The 16,254-nt window shown below is 37.6% G+C and overlaps 1 protein-coding gene across 4 annotated transcripts; it reads right to left on the reverse strand.

Moving 5' to 3' along the window:
* Positions 1-5,077: 5,077 nt before the first annotated feature.
* nuf2 (UF2 component of NDC80 kinetochore complex) lies at positions 5,078-16,006 on the reverse strand. 4 transcript variants are annotated; one of them, XM_039648837.2, is made up of 14 exons: positions 15,884-16,006; positions 15,542-15,672; positions 13,848-13,922; positions 13,695-13,771; positions 13,553-13,614; positions 12,779-12,876; positions 12,226-12,299; positions 12,057-12,150; positions 9,867-9,929; positions 9,438-9,575; positions 9,181-9,321; positions 7,626-7,801; positions 6,235-6,370; positions 5,078-5,663 (listed from the first exon to the last, which is right to left on the reverse strand). In XM_039648837.2, exons 2-14 carry the CDS (start codon positions 15,662-15,664, stop codon positions 5,556-5,558), a joined length of 1,365 nt encoding a protein of 454 aa, XP_039504771.2. In that variant the 5' UTR covers positions 15,665-15,672; positions 15,884-16,006; the 3' UTR covers positions 5,078-5,555. The 4 variants fall into 4 exon arrangements, with proteins under 4 accessions (XP_039504771.2, XP_039504768.2, XP_039504772.2 ...); XM_039648834.2 differs by having other exon boundaries at positions 15,816-15,919; XM_039648838.2 differs by having other exon boundaries at positions 15,542-15,669; positions 15,884-15,907.
* Between the last annotated feature and the right edge of the window lie 248 nt (positions 16,007-16,254).

Genomic DNA, 16,254 nt, shown 5'->3' on the forward strand with positions numbered 1-16,254 from the left:
TCACTTAAATAACAATTAATAGGTAATTATCATTGCCATTTAAGTGAAATCACTGAACTTAAATATACAAGCTTGATAAAAAAATGATCATTCTAGAAGAAAATTTCAAATGGCACTTAGAGGCTTTTGCATCTGAACTCTTCAAATGTTTTCTCTTGCATGACCATATACAGTATATAGATATATTTAAATATATATATATATATATATATATATATATATATATATATGTCTCACCTTTTTTTCTATTGTTATTCACTTACACCACAGATGTTCTCTGCACATTGAGGTCTATGTGTTTCATTAAAAAGCCTTCATCAGAATGCCTTGTTTGCTGATAATTGCATTCACAGACGTGGGTTGAATTCCAGCTTGTAGACCCTGTGGTGACACTCCAGGACACTCTTCTTAACTCACCTCTCTCACCATGAGCTCTTCTGGGACAGACAAACAGAAGTTTTATAGCTTACTGGTTTTCAGCATTCTTTTATGACACAAGGGAAAAAAGCAGCGAAACATTTTCATCTGAATGTTTTTGAGTCATTCTCTTTACAAGAGAAATGCACTTCATGTACTGATAATTCTAAAGATTCTCTGGGTTTTACTGAGATTTATTTTAGGCAAGACTGTCCATTGACCCCATTTGAATATTTTATCTAAAAACCTCATGTACAGGAATACATTTGCCATTGTTCTTGGTTAATGAGCTCCTCTACTGTTGTGGGGCAGAGGTGAAAGGTCAGCAAAGGCTCAAAGGATGTAGGTTTTCAAGGCAAGTAAACAAATGTGTGCTCACAAATTGTCAATCTTTATTTGCAGTGTGTATTACTAATTACTTTAAAAGATGTTTCTCACGTGAAATCTATTATAATTGGCTTAAAAAATGACATCTACAATCTATCACACAGTAAATGTCCTCCAAATTAAAATTCTAGCATCATCGTATTGCAATAGCTGTTGGGTAAACAATTGAACGGCATAAAATGACACCGTAATGATATTTGGAAAGGGAACAGGAATTTTGGATCTCTTTACCAGACCCCAGCAGAAGATATCCATCTAAACGTGTCTGGTGCCAAATCAGGATTTTATTCTGGTACCCCAAAACTGTATGAACAGCTCTTTTTGTGACAACAGAAATGTGATAAAGGTCAGATGAACGGTTGCTTTCTTGTAGCAACACACACGGGTTGCTATTGAGAATCCATACTTCACATTTAATGTTGTAGTGGCTTTCCTATAAGTCAGGGCAAGGTGGTAAGATGTTCTTCACACACAGTTTGTAATAAACAAATAATCAATGTCCACACAGTGATATTCGTTTCAATGCTTTGCTAATGAAAAATATAACTTAAAGGTTTTAAAGCACATGGATCTGGTGAGAACCATATGTTCCCACCACCTGTCCCTCCTGATTCAACCCATGGGAAGTGTGGAGCAGGAGACCACACTCACACACCCCCATCTAATGGTTGAACAATCATTACGTTTGTCTCCTACATATAAAATTCTCAGGTCAAGGGTATTTTTCATAAATGTCAGAATTGTAATTCTGTGCAATTGCTTGGTTTCATTTCCTGTTGGTCATCAATAATGGTTTAATATGCTAGTGTCCAGACAATTATTTAAAATATGTAATGTTCATTTTTTTTTTTTGTATTTGGTGATGGTTAGATTTTAAAAAGCAAGAATCATAGTTGTTCAAACTAATAATTTCAGTGAAATTATTCAATTCAAATATTTGATGTAAACTGATAAACATGCTCTTATATTACCAAGAATATATCGATGAAAATCAGGTAGGGGGCATAAAATCTAAATGCTGGAAGAACTGTGATAAACTGTGATAATAAGCTCCATCAATCTTGTATACTGCACATTTTTCACGTCTTACTGCTAATGATGTATTTTAGACTTTTGTTTGTAAGGTGTGATTTTACTAGCCTGGTAATACTTGCTTCATAGACAGAGTCTGGAGTGGCCTCATTGAAAAGTGTTTTCTTTATCACGAGGGGACGCTTGTCTGTAGTATAAAATCATTGGTTACCCGTAAGCCAATCACATAACGTTTGGTTATGCGCCAGCTCAGCCGCATAAAACCAAGTTGTATGATGCGAAAACGAAACCATCGAGCAAAATACCGGAGCGCACATGTGAACGACTTTTGTAAATTATGTGAAGTGAATCTACCCATCCACGACACTATTGAGATATGCCGATACGGGTTTACAAGACCAAAAATTCGGATTAGAAAAGGGGTATACAGGTATAATATCCTGGTTTTTAAAATCCGGGATATGAGCATATTGGCTGTGTTTACATGGCCGATCATGACTTTTGCGTAAACATACACGCCACTTTCGAGTCATCTGGGGAGCGATCTTTTTTTTTTCCTAGGATGGTAAGGGAACATTCATAAATGCCATTAACCCATGTGACTGTTAGGTTTAGGGACGGGGTTGAGGTAAGTCATATATTTATATATACAGTAATAACGTTAAGTCAACGGCGTTCATAAACACTCTGAAAAGCGATTATGCGTCTTGATAGCACGCCAAAAATGGAAATTCGAATTGGCGTGTCATACACACGCTACTTCATGAGATCAGTCTGGGTCTGCAGATTCCAAGGACAGGATCAGGAAGCAGCAATCTTAAATTTCCAAAGTTGATAGGTAGGGTTGGGTATCGTTTGAATTTGAACGATTCTGATTCCGATTCCTTGTTTCGATTCCGGTTCCTAACGATTCTCGATTACGATTCTTTTAAGAGGCAGGGTCAAAAAAGTTTAGCTAACCTTGCTAACCAACGGCCTTTCTGAAGGAAATACTCCTTCTGTAAAAATACTCCTTTTGTCACAAATTTTGCATTTCGTTATTTTTAGAAAAGAGAAGCCACACTTTGGATCGCTGGTGTAAGGTACTCATGTTCGACTCGCGTGGTTATGCCAACACTTCCGGTAGACGCTTCTTCGTTGGTGTTGTTCAGCGGTTTCTTCTTCCGCTCGCCGGACTGTGAATATCGACACTAGGAATCGAAATTTTTACTTTTGAACGATTCCGGGAAAAACGAAAAGTTAGTCCCGGTTCCAATCGATACCCGATTCTCGATACCCGAGCTGTTCACACTGTTTATAAGTGTCAGGAGCCAGGCGGAAAAATCCTTTTAATGTTCTGAGATGAGCAGCGGAATATTGCAAAGCCATATTGTGAAAAATACTATGATTCGCCTCATCAACGAACAGCAAGATCCAAAGAAGACCACCAAAAAACAAAAAGAAAAACTGCCAGTGGATATGCGACGACACGACGAGTGATGACCCGTTCGGCCAACACAACAGTTTATCGGTGAACCGTGTCGGAATCAACAATCCACAAAAGGGAAGGCTACCCAACCATACTAAGGATTGACGTCCCAAAAGACAAAAAGACTCACAGTATCACAGATGTCAAGAGGGATGACAGGATATTAACGGAAAGGACTTGCAGCCGATCTGTGTGAAGGATCACAGGGACACCCAGGTCAGTTATCCAAAAAGTTTTGAGAGTATGAGAATAGTCCAGTGAATAATCCAAGAGGGTTGAATCAGAGAAAAATGTATCCAGAAACACAAACGTAACAGCAGCAGACAGACAGGTACCAGCATGAAGCGGCAGCACAAGCGCGCCAGGCGTTCTCACACCGGAAGTGTCACCAACATTGGAAGTGATGCAACATTCACAAACTCACTTTACAGCATGTGATTATCTAACCAACAGTTATATTTTTCTAGGCTCTTGACGACTACTGAATGCTTGGAATGGACCGGGTGGATGAGTTGGTGGACACAAGCAAGCCTCACACTTACCAACCAACAAGTTGCGACCATTGTGGGTTTGTGGCAGAACCTGGGCCAATTGGGGTTATGTAGGCAGCTCATCATCAAAACAGGCTACTTACAGGATGTCAATGTCCCATCTACTGGAGTGTAAAAACGCCCCTCAGTGCAGCGCCCAGGAGCTGGCTGAACCAACCACATCAGCTGTGATCTGTGCCAGATATTGGCAGAACGACATCTGAGATTGCAACGGATTCGAAGAAGGAGACTTACAGGACATCTTAGGTCCCCTAAAAAGAAAGCGGTCTTCACGTTCTTGTTTTGGGATGTAGTGGCTCTCCAGCACAGTGGCCTAATTGTTGTCACCTTGTTGAAATGATTTTCATAAGGTTTTGTAGCTTCCACCAAAGCCCCCCCAAAAAACAGAGGAAACAATCTCTGTCTAGATGGGATCTCATTCTTCGCGATTACAGAAGAATTCGGCAGCTAATACTGAGCAATGGAGCGGTTATAAGCGAAACAACCCTTCAGCTAGTTGAGGTAAACCAAGGATACTTACAATGTGGCACAATGAATGTTTAAAGGATCAGGAGGTCTCAGTCCTGTTGCATTAGATGCTCTGCCTCCAGCCTGCTGTGTCTCAAAAATATAGCCACCAGTTGCACAACTACCAGACACAGCTGGACAGGTAAAGACAAAGTTTATCAGTATCTGACTGCCACACCATCTTCATTTGAGCCATCAGCCTTACACCCTGAGCATTCAGCCACGTTCACCAGCTAAGGACAATTTATCCCAGGCTGACAGCACCGCACCCATTGGCTCCTGGTCGCCCCGCCCAGCCCCATTTTCCACCATTAACCCAGAGCAATTTCCTCTGATCCACCTGCAAATAACAATGCCACCGCAACAAACCAGTCGTACAATCGCACTGTTAAGGCAAATATGTGCAGAAAGTGTGGCCAATTTCGTACACAAGAAACTGGCCATAGCCAGAACAAAGGTAAATTATTTCACCCTCACTAAGGAGCAGTGGTTACAGAATATGAGAAAATAACACTTGTGTGGTATAACACATGTTCACTAGAACACGTATGGAAATATATAATAAATATTAAACAACATTAAACTATTATATATAAGTTTTTAAATGTAACTTATTTTTAATGTTTGTGTTCTTATGTTGTTCCATATGGTACTTTTCCACATTTTTCTAATATGTACATCGCTAATAAATCAATTTCTCTAAGAAGAGTGGTGTGTTGTATTTATTTATTTTATTGCATGTAATGAAATCTACTGTCAAGTAGCTGTTCCTTTTCACTTTGAATGAAATAGTATATTAATATAGTGTGAATGCAGTAATAAGGGGGTTATTTTGCCCCTATTGTCATAGAAAATGATTAACTTAAATGCGTTTGGACAAAAATGACTATCTTAGTATAACAGATGAAATTCTATAATGAATTCAAATGGTTTACGCCAAAAAATTAAATTTAGAAATTAAATTTATGTCATTCAACGTTTCGTTTGAAAAAGCAAGACCCAATAAACGCTTTATTCAAGATGGACACCGATCTCCTGAAGTCACTTATTGCCACCTCACATTTAGATTCAATTCTATTATAGCTGTACTTCACTAAAATGAGGGGGAAAATTAAACAAAAATATATACATTTACAATGAAACAAGACAGACTTTCAACAAATGCAGGAACTTGAAGTTACTGTAAGAGGATTCTAGAAATGCGCTTTCATTTTTAGGGTGTCAGCATTGGTGTCCACCACGATGCCCTCAATGCGCTTGTTGTACTGCTCCAGCGTGGTGAGGAGACGCTCGTAGATCTCCTGCGGAGGAGAAGCAGGCGTTACCACACGCTGAACACGGCCTTAGAGAATACCTCACCCCAAACTGAAAATTAGCCCATGCTTTACTCACTCTCATGTCATCCGAGGTGTATGTGACATCTACATTTAATCATTTAGTAGACGCTTTCACATTTCACACGACATTCTTCTTTCAGACGAACATAATCTGAGTTACTAAAAATGTCCTGGCTCTTCCAAGCTTTATAATGACAGTGAAAGGCTGTTTCTGTTTTAAGTCCACAAAAGTGCATCTATGCATCATGAAAGTGCATATGTCCATCATAAAATTGCATCCATCATAAGTGTATGGACTTAAAAACAGAAACAGCCATTCACTGCTATTATAAAAGCTCAGAAGAGCCAGAATTTTTTATTTTTTTCTCAAGGCCAGGACAACTTACTGTTCATCTGAAAGAAGAAAGTCATATACACCCAGGATGACTTCAGGGTGAGTAAACCATCAAGAACAAACACAGGATGTTCCCCCAAACAGTCAGATATGCAGTTGTGAACCACATTAGACGGAGTCCAGAAGTACTGATGAACGCACCTGGGCTTTCTGGGTATGCTGGCTGCACTTTTCTCTAAGTTCCTGCATCTTTTCCTTGAACCGTTTAGTTTCACGGTTGCTTTCTTCCATTTTCTTGACAAACTCCTCTCGTTTCTGGTGGATTTTGTCATATTGCCTGAAAGAAATAAATGAGAAAATTAGAGGAGTGTTTCTCCATCAGAAGAATCTGTAGGAGGAGCGTGACGATGCACTCATGTCACGAGAACATGCCATCAGGACACTTTAAAGGGGTCATAAACTGAGAAACCGAACTTACCTTGAGATTGACAAATAACAAATTTGTCCATTTTGATTTATAAACTTACAAAAATAATGGCTACTGATACTACTGGAATTCTGCCAAAGTGTGCACTTGTCAATACATAGGGTTGGGCATGCCTAAATATTATATAATCATCAAAATTCTCTATATAACCATATACAATTGATGTATTTTTATGTAATTATATGATTATATTTTAGTTCAAGCATTTGTCCACTTCAATTGAATTTAAAAACAAAAATAAAATATGTAAAAATATGTAAAATAAATTGTAAAACTAGATTTGATTTTTTTTAAACATGCGTTTGCGTTGGTGACGAGTCGCAGGTCGAGAACTGATGCTGTAGATCAGAGGGATCCATGATGATGACAATGAGGGTCAGTTCACAAACATTACACGGAGAAGCACCCATTGTCTTTTATATTTCGCCTGTAACAGTGTCAGTGCGCATCTGTGCGTTTGTTCATTAACCCACCCAGACAGCCGATTCATATTTAAACAGTCTTTTTGATTTTAAAGATACTATTCTATATCGTGGTTAGAACATTTCTCAGTAGGCTTTAGCAATACTGGAATTGGACAAAATGTGTCCGAATTGGAATTGTTTGAACTATGGTCTGAGGAACTAAAAAAAAGGGTTATAGGAACGTTAGGTTCTAGGAACTGCAAAAGTCCCTCCGGTCGGAAAGCGGCTTTACACGCACGCACACACTCACGTGCGACGAGCTACGTCTCTGAGCAGCTGCGTAAACTAATGTTTTCCGCCACAGCCAATTACGCAGCATGCTTATTGTTTCACTGACGTTGACGAGATTAACCACTTAGGTACCAAAAAACAAGACATGTTTCGATACTCGGTAGTACCGAGGCAATTCGGTCGGTACCTAAAAAGTACCATACTCGGTACCCAGCCCTATTTATTTGTGTTCCAAAGATGACAGAAAGTCTTACAGGGTTGGAACAACATGAGAGTAATAATTACTGACAGAGTTGACATTTTTGGGTGAACCATCCCTTTAAACACAGGAAGTGTATTATCAAATGCAGTCATACAAAGGGATCCTTTAAAAAAGTAAAATCTTGTGTTATAGATGTTGTTTTACTTACCCATAAATATTTTTGACCTGCTGATCTTTGACCTCTTTTTTCTTCTGGCGCCGGATCTGATGTTTCGACTGCTTGTCGAGCTTCATGGCAAACGCTCTCTTCAGCTGGGCCTCTTCACTACTCAGGCTCTTCAGCTCTTTCTGTAAGGCTTCATTCATGGCTGCTAATCTCTGAAGCTGTACAGGAACGAGCATTTAAAAGGTGAAAAAACAACTCAAGAAATGCCATCATTAAACAACAACTGTATTCATAAGTTTTGCTCACCAGTCACTGTGGCCAGTGGTTTACTAAACTTACCAACCACTCAGCATTTTCACTGGGCACCATTTTGCCACTGATACCATGTGCAGGGTATATACAGTAATCCTTAAGTTAAATTTACTACCTTCAGAATTTTTTTTAAAACCATCATGACACTTAAATTGCAAGTGTTAACCAGCGACCTTTCTATTACACAGATTTTGTAACATGTTTGTGTTTAGTGGATTGCATTTGTGACCAAAGTGCATTAGCTCCCATCCAGTTGACATTGATGTTTTTTTACACACCAAACAATAGAGGGAAAGCATTGACATCACTTTCCCGCCGGTACAACCCCCCTCAACCTGACTGAGTGGCAAAAGATCTGCTGCGTGACTGGATTTAATAGGGGAAACTATTAAACGAAAATGTGACAAACTAACAATTTGATCAATTTAAACTAAATGTTGGACTCAATATAGTTGGACTCCTAACAACTTACTAAAGATCCAGTGATCCATGGATATTGACATGCAGCCAGCAATCATGTCGCCTGACATTTATGTTTGCCTGATTTCAATAAAAGGGAAATAAAAGCAATATATAGATCTACATAGGCTAAAGCAAATTTGCCTGTGAATGCTTTATATAAATACAATATAGGTAGGTCTAAATCCGGGTGATCACTTATATCAGGGTTATATAGCCTCTATATATCGTCATATCGTCCAGCCACTGAATATGACGTCAGCATCAAACATAGACAGAGATGAAAGATCTTTGATTGTGCCCAGATCAGCTAAAGCCCATATTTATACGGACTAACGCAAACACAAAATAGGACACCTGATAGTCTGAAAAAAATAATACCTCTCACACTTTTAATGGCCTTAAATTTGACAATTTTGATTTATCACTTTTTAAAACCCCGCGGACACCCTGATGTGGGAAAACTGCCATATAGATATTTCTAATATCTCATAATTTGTCAGCAGGTTTATTAGGCTGCTGCCACTTTGAGACCTGATGCACAGGCCCATTACACCGTCACATGCATTTCCTCAACTGTCTACGTTCACTTAAACAGAATGCAGCTATTAACATTGCCAGAACCTTTAGTAAATGACATTTTGTTTAGCTAGCTATTCAGAATTGTGCAGCTCTACTTGATGCCAATGACATCTTCAATTTGATGTTTAGTGTGTACTTTTAAAGAAATGTACTTTTGGACTATTTTAAGTGTGATCAAACTGAACAATTTTTGCTTTCTGAAAAGTCAGAACTTGCAAACGTATGACGCGTGTGTGATCTTTACCTCCTCTTTTTGCTGGTTGGTCTTGCACATGCTAATCTGTAAGTCCTGCAGTTGTTTGAGCAGGACCTGTAGTTCTGCCTCCACCTGACCAGCACACTGGACCCGCATCTGTAGCTCCACCAGCCTCTCATCGGCCAGCTCCTGTCACACACACACAAAAAAAACGTAATCAGTGACAGAACATAGCCCTGTTGATCTTCTAGGCAGTTAAATAAGACCTGTTGTTACTTGAAACTTGTCAAGGACAAGTCACATACTTTAGACATCTTAATGCTCTTCACGTTCTCCTTCATCCTCTCCATCTCGCTTTTCAGCTCTTCGGGCGACTCCACGATCTGAGACTTGAACTTGGAGATCTCATCCTTTAATGTCGCCACATCCACTTTCCTTTGAGTCTGGATTGTGAGACAAGTGTAGATTCACATCTCTAATTAACACAGTCACTCTACAGGAACACACGTACAAAACAATCAACCAAGTTGCATAAAGATCTGCCTCCATCTGACCACACCTGATGGATTAAAATCAATTACCAGCACTTTTTTTCCTTTCTCAATCTATTCTACTCTGATATACATCATATTACAGAAGAAAAGATCAGTCTCTACTTCCATTACATGCTGGCTTTAACCCACATCCAAATTAAAAGTGTGGTAAATTAAATGAGAAACGCATCCGATACATACCAGTTTCTGTGAGATCTCTGCAATTTCAGTCTTGCACTGCGCAACCATTTCATTCATTGCAGTCTAAAAAGAGAACATTTAAAATCAACTTGACAAGAAAAAAAAGGCATAACAAACACTAGGTCCCGTGACAACCATCATGTTCACCATCAACAGTGCATCATGTTGGTGGATAGGTTTGGGAATCGGTTCCGGTTCCGCCAAACGATTGCGGTTCAAATAAGATTATTAAAAACAGTAATAAAACAAAAATAAAACAAAATAAAAACATAGTAGTAAGCGAAAAAAAGCACAATCCTTTTGGTGTTCATTTCTTATACATGTCAAATTAGTTTAACAGACTAATGTCAACAAATACAACAATTAACAATTTTTGCAAAAATCATTATTTTTTCTGAAGGAAAATAAACATTTAGCGACCCGACCGCTGTAAGATAGTCCGAGTATAAACACAAATTACAGGCTGTGACTCAAAAGACAAGAACGCGGTTTGAAAAAAGGCAGTCATTTACTCTTTCATTATATTTTGTAAATTCTGAACACAAAAAAAAATGACGGGCTGTCGTCTCTATGAATGTGTTGACGCATCAGATGCAATCGATATATACACTCGTTATTTACAGCAACTTTCTTAAGGCGATTTACTCTGTTTTGGTTGCTACCGCAGGCATCAGTGAACTATAACTTTTATCTCAGTACTTCTGTTATCATTGGAATAATTTGTAACACAGAAATATCAAACTGTGTGGTTGAAATGACTGAAAGTAAAGCCATTTCTCATATACACACACATTGATGTATACATACACCAGTGTTGGGAGTAACGCATTACAAAAGTAATACATTACAGTAACATATTACTTTTTGCTGTAATGCAGTAGTGTAAGGCATTACTAATCAATTTTCAGTAATATTTTACTCGTTACATGTTTAGTGAGGCTTGAATTACAGTTGTATTACAGTGTATTGTCTGCTTTTACTTCTTAAAAAGGGCAACAGACTATGTGAAAGTTTTAAAGCAGTCTTTTAGTGCCAGTTCAGAGCGGTCGCGTCTGTAACATTGTTTTTTCCTCATAAATGCGAACACGAAAACTAAAATAAAATGAATATTTTAAGTTCTATGGAGACTGGAGAGCCAACCCTTCCTCATCCGATTTGCGCAGTGTAATTAACAGAATTACAAAAAATATATTTTGCCTCCTATTTTTTTTGTCACACATGAATGTGTGTCTTTTCCCTAATATTAAAAATAAAACATAGACTGATATTTGTCTAATGTCTGGAGTCCTTTAAGGAAGTAGCCTATATACGTTTCAATGCATGTATTTTCTGAGAATTTTTATTTCAAGTTTTGACTGCAAATGTCATGTCCATAATGCTGGACTTCAATTTTAAATAATTTATCCTCAACTAGTTTTGTGGTGTAGGTCTACGTATTTTATAATGTTAACTTCAAATAATACTAATAGCCTAATTTAAAGATAAGGCAGCATTGGATCTGGACGGTAAGGAGAATAACGCTGGAGTTGGAAGAGGTGTGTCGCGATTCTGTAGGTTCGTGGATCTGAGTCGTGAGGCGAATCGCGATTTCGGTTTTATATTGCATATCGTTACAGCCCAAAAGTTAAAAGTAACTCAAGCCCAAAGTAACTCAAAAGTAATACATGAGTAATGTAACGCATTACAATTCTGGGACAGTAATATTGTAAGGTAATGAATTACTTTTAAATAACAGTAACAAGTAATACATAATGTATTACAGTTTCGAAGTAACTTGCACAACACTGACATACACTATACAGTATATATTTATGCACATATGAAGAGATGACTGCTCCCTCTAAGTCAGAGAAAGATTTAAGATCGTGTGGGTGTTTGACTCGGAGATCGATTAATCGTGCAGCTCGACTGTTTTTATACTCCCTTTGTGTGTGTATACTGACGCAAGCGTATACAAGTCTCGAGAGGGCATTGGTATTGAAGGGTATATACTGAGTATTACTGCAGAATTTACTCTATCAATCAGTAGAAAATGTGGTTAACACCCAGTCATGCTTGAATACGGTCATATACCGTGAATCCCGTAATATGGATGTTTGGTGCTCCCGCCCAGCATTAACCCTCCAAACGAGCCTTGTGTGTAAACGCCCTTAGGTAATATTTCATTAACTGCAATCATTGAGGGCTCACCACATCCTGGTATTCCCTCTGCGTATTAGCGGTGAGCTCCGCCAGGGCAGACGCTAGCTCTTTAGCCTCCGCTTGCTGCTCCGGGGGAATGGTTCTGTGAAGGGAGGATTGATGCGCTCAGAAAGAAGCAGCTTTAGTAATAGACGTTTAAAGAAAACACTGCACTTACGTCAGCTTCTCGATCTTCTTCTCAGCTTCCATGATTTCTCGTGTGTACGCCTGGAGTCTGTCCATTTCACAACGCTGTTCGACACACACACACGACAACACAGTCAGTCACACGGGCTGCGCTTACTTCCACAACTTCTGTTATTGATGAATCAGAGCGTAGCGTTTACATGAACGCTGAACATGTGATGTGTTGAAAAGCTTCAAATCGGGATATATATGAGCACACTGCATGAATATATAGAGTTTATAATATAATAACCATTCACCTACATTGCTTATTTATTTGTTTCAAAAATCAAACTTAAGTTGGTAGCATGTAAACATAGCCAGTGTGAGATGACGTGCTTCAAAGAGGGATTAGCAGTCAACTATTAATGTTCATCACTGTAGATCCTCAACTTGATATAAAGCAAGAGGTTTAGCACAACTACGACTACAGTTTTTTAAGATGATTGAATCACGTTAAGCATTTCCAGCTGAATTAATTAGGAATTTGTGGACAACAAAAATACGACATTCCTTATAAACGTTGCAGAGAAACGTCGACTTACGAAGCTCTGCTGGTGTGCGGCCGTCAGCTCCAGCCTCTGCTTCCGGAACTGCAGGAAGTTCTGGATCGCGCTCAGAATAGTGATCGTTCGCTTCAACTCTGCCAGAAATGGGGAGAAACACAATCAGCTCAGCAGGACCTTTCATATCAGCTCTACACTAATTACTTTAAACTGCAATGAAAACATGAAACTGTATTGGACAGAACCATTTTCACTCCAGTGCTGAATAACATGGTCTTCTGTAGAGATGCTTTGCAGCAGAATATAAATTTGTCATATAATTAAGGAAATAATCGACAATTATGATTGTCATAATCGTACAGCCACTTACTACTTATTTCTGTTTTTTTCCGAGGAAACATTTCTAATTTTCACTTAAATGTTTTTCAAATATAATATTAAAAAATATTTTTTTTAAAATAAAGAATAGAAAAAATAGATTTTTTTTAAAAAAAAATATACAAATTAAAAAAAAGAAAATATTTTCTTCCACGCTTATTTCAATTTACATAGTTTTGAATTGTTTTAGTTGACTACAATAACACTGATATCATGTGTGTTTATAAAAGAAAAAAGTTGTATAACTGTTATTTACACAGAAAGCAACTCTTCCTCAATCCAGAACATTGTTAAAAATAACCATGCACTCTGTCCCTACATCCTCTTTCTTTTGCGGGACGGACAATGAAAACGTTGTTAGGGCAAAAAAAAAAATTAAAACCAGCAGAAGTAATTCTCACAGTTGAGCCTTGAGAGAGAAGAGAAGACACTTACTGGGGTTGAGCAAGTCATTCAGGGAAAAATCATATACTTGACACAGCGGCAAGAACTGGCACCTGAAAGAAACGTTGATTAGTGAAGTAAACATGACATCGTTCAGAGGAGACACCGAGTAACACACTGTCCTCTCACTCACATGCGCATGTAGACACTCATGACCGGAGACACCCACTCGTACAGCATCGGGAACTGCACGTTCTCAGACAGCGGCACCTGCGGGAGACAGGAGCATCATTCATGAAACATCGAGACTCTAAGATCTGATAGCGCATGCAAACCCCACACGTACCGTGTAGTGGCACTCGGGTCTAAACCGAAACAGCAGATGCAAAACCCTCATGTAGAGTCTCTGAATGGATTCGGCCTGGAAAACAAAAAGATTAATGTTGATTATGTGTCTATGTGGTGTTTTTAATAAGCTTTAAGACAAACCATGTGCAAGTTCATTAGTCGACAGCATAGCTGATTATTTTCTCTTTAAAACTACAGTGAACCAAAGAGTGTATCAAAAACACATTTTGAAATCGCTGGCGTTTCTGACGTCACAAACTACCTTGTAACCAATCAGATCAACCAGTGGATCTCTGAGCTGGGTGAGTGAAGGCGGGGCTCATTTGCATATTCATAGAGCCGTGCATACTAAATGAGGCAAGGGTGTCGAGTTATATTCAAGATATTTTAAGGCATGAAAAAAAAAAAACCGTTTAAATGTGTAATTTTAGACGAGTTTTAGGGGATACAATGATGGACTACAGGGGGACTTTAATTTTTGCCAGTAACGCATTACCAGGTAATAATAACTTTTCCTCATCAAGTGCACTGATGGTCAAGTCATTTTCTCTTGAAAGAAATTAATACATTCATTAATCAAGGTCGGATGCAATAAATTGATCAAAAGTGACAATAAAGACATTTATAAATGTTACGAATTATCTACATCAAATAAATATTGTTATTTAGAACTTTCTATTCAAAGAATCCTGAAAAACTAAATGTTTGACAGTTTTCACAAAAAAAAAGTCACTGTTTTCAACATTGATATCATAAATGTTTCTTGAGCATCAGATCATCATATTAAGAGTGATTTCTGAAGGATCATGTTACACTGAAGACTGAAAACTTAGCTTTGATCAAACTTTGAATAAATTACACTACAAAACATTAAAATAGACAACAGTTATTTTAAATTGTCATAATATTGAACAATTACTGTTTTTTTTGTTTTGTTTTTTAATCAAATTAAATGCAGTCGTGGTGAGATTAGACTTAATTAAATAAAAATAAAACAAGATTTTTACTTAGAGAATTTATATATAATTAAAAACAATTAAAAAGTCTGATGATAAGAATTTTATAGGAACACTCATCTCTAATTATCATGAAAATAATCCAACAATCTCAATGGCTCTAAGAAAGATTTGATTATCTTTTATGTAAAACATAAATTCTCATTTCTGTCTTTTGATGTCATGATCATGACCAGTTTGGAGAGATCCCTCAGTATGGTCTTGTTTATTTAATAGTAATCAGGTGATAAAAAAAAAAAAACATCCTAGTGTTTAATGATGTTTTCTAACTACACAAATTACTTCTATTCATTAAGGATGGATTAAATTGTTCAAAAGTGACATTTATAATGTTACAAAAGATTATATTCAAACTAAATGCTGTTCTTTTGAACTTTCTATTCATCAAAGAATCCTGAAAAATAAAAACATTTCTCAATTTCCATCTGTTTTCAACACCGATAATAATCATATGTTTCTTGATCATCATATTAGATTAGAGTGAAGGATCACACATGACACTGAAGACTGAAGTAATGATGCTGAAAACTCGGCTTTAAAATCGCAGGAATAAATTACACTTTACTATATATTCACATAGAAAACAGCTGATTTACATCGGATTTAAGGTGACGTTGTTACAATGTTATCTATTATTCCTATGTAATTTACGCATGCAAGTTAACGTTATGTTCACCTTTGGGTTGGGAGTGATGTCATTCTTGGTGAAGTGTTTGGCCTCTTGTCCAGTAAGAACTTCGGTTCGGTAGAATTGCACAATTACATCCACCTTATACACCGGGAAAGTGTTTTCATTCATTCCTGCTGCTGCAAAAGAAGAAAATACATCAATAAATCACATTTATCCGGTCAGTCGGGCGATGTTTACAGCAGAAGCGTCGACAGATCCTGTCACGAACAATCACGATCAGACACATTATAAACAACTTAAAGACACAGCATTATATTACCCTCTTTTTCGCCCTGTCGGTCCGACATTATTCAGAATCTATAACTAATACCAAAATATTGTACTAACCAAGTTGAGGCTCACGTCCCTCGTCGTCAACTGGAGCAAATTTAAACTTTACGCGCCTCTAGCGTCACTTCCGCCATTCGTCCCTCACGTCATCACGTGTCATCACAAAACCACGGCTGTGGCGCCCTCTACTGGACATGCGCAGGATCTGTCCTTTCAAATCCTCAACGTCCTTGTATAAATGTAAATATATATATAATTATGTGTAAAATAATTTGTTTCAATTACATTTCATCATTGCGTTTTTCTAGTAATTATTCTATTAATTAATTTATTGTTTGTTAATTATTTAATAAAAAATGTAATCATTTATTATTTTAATCGAAAAATGTATAATGTAAATGTATATGTAAAATGTAAATGTATTTTTA

This window comes from Pimephales promelas, chromosome 21, assembly GCF_988280905.1.
Source record: "Pimephales promelas chromosome 21, fPimPro1.hap1.1, whole genome shotgun sequence".
In the NCBI taxonomy this organism is placed as follows: Eukaryota; Metazoa; Chordata; class Actinopteri; order Cypriniformes; family Leuciscidae; genus Pimephales; species Pimephales promelas.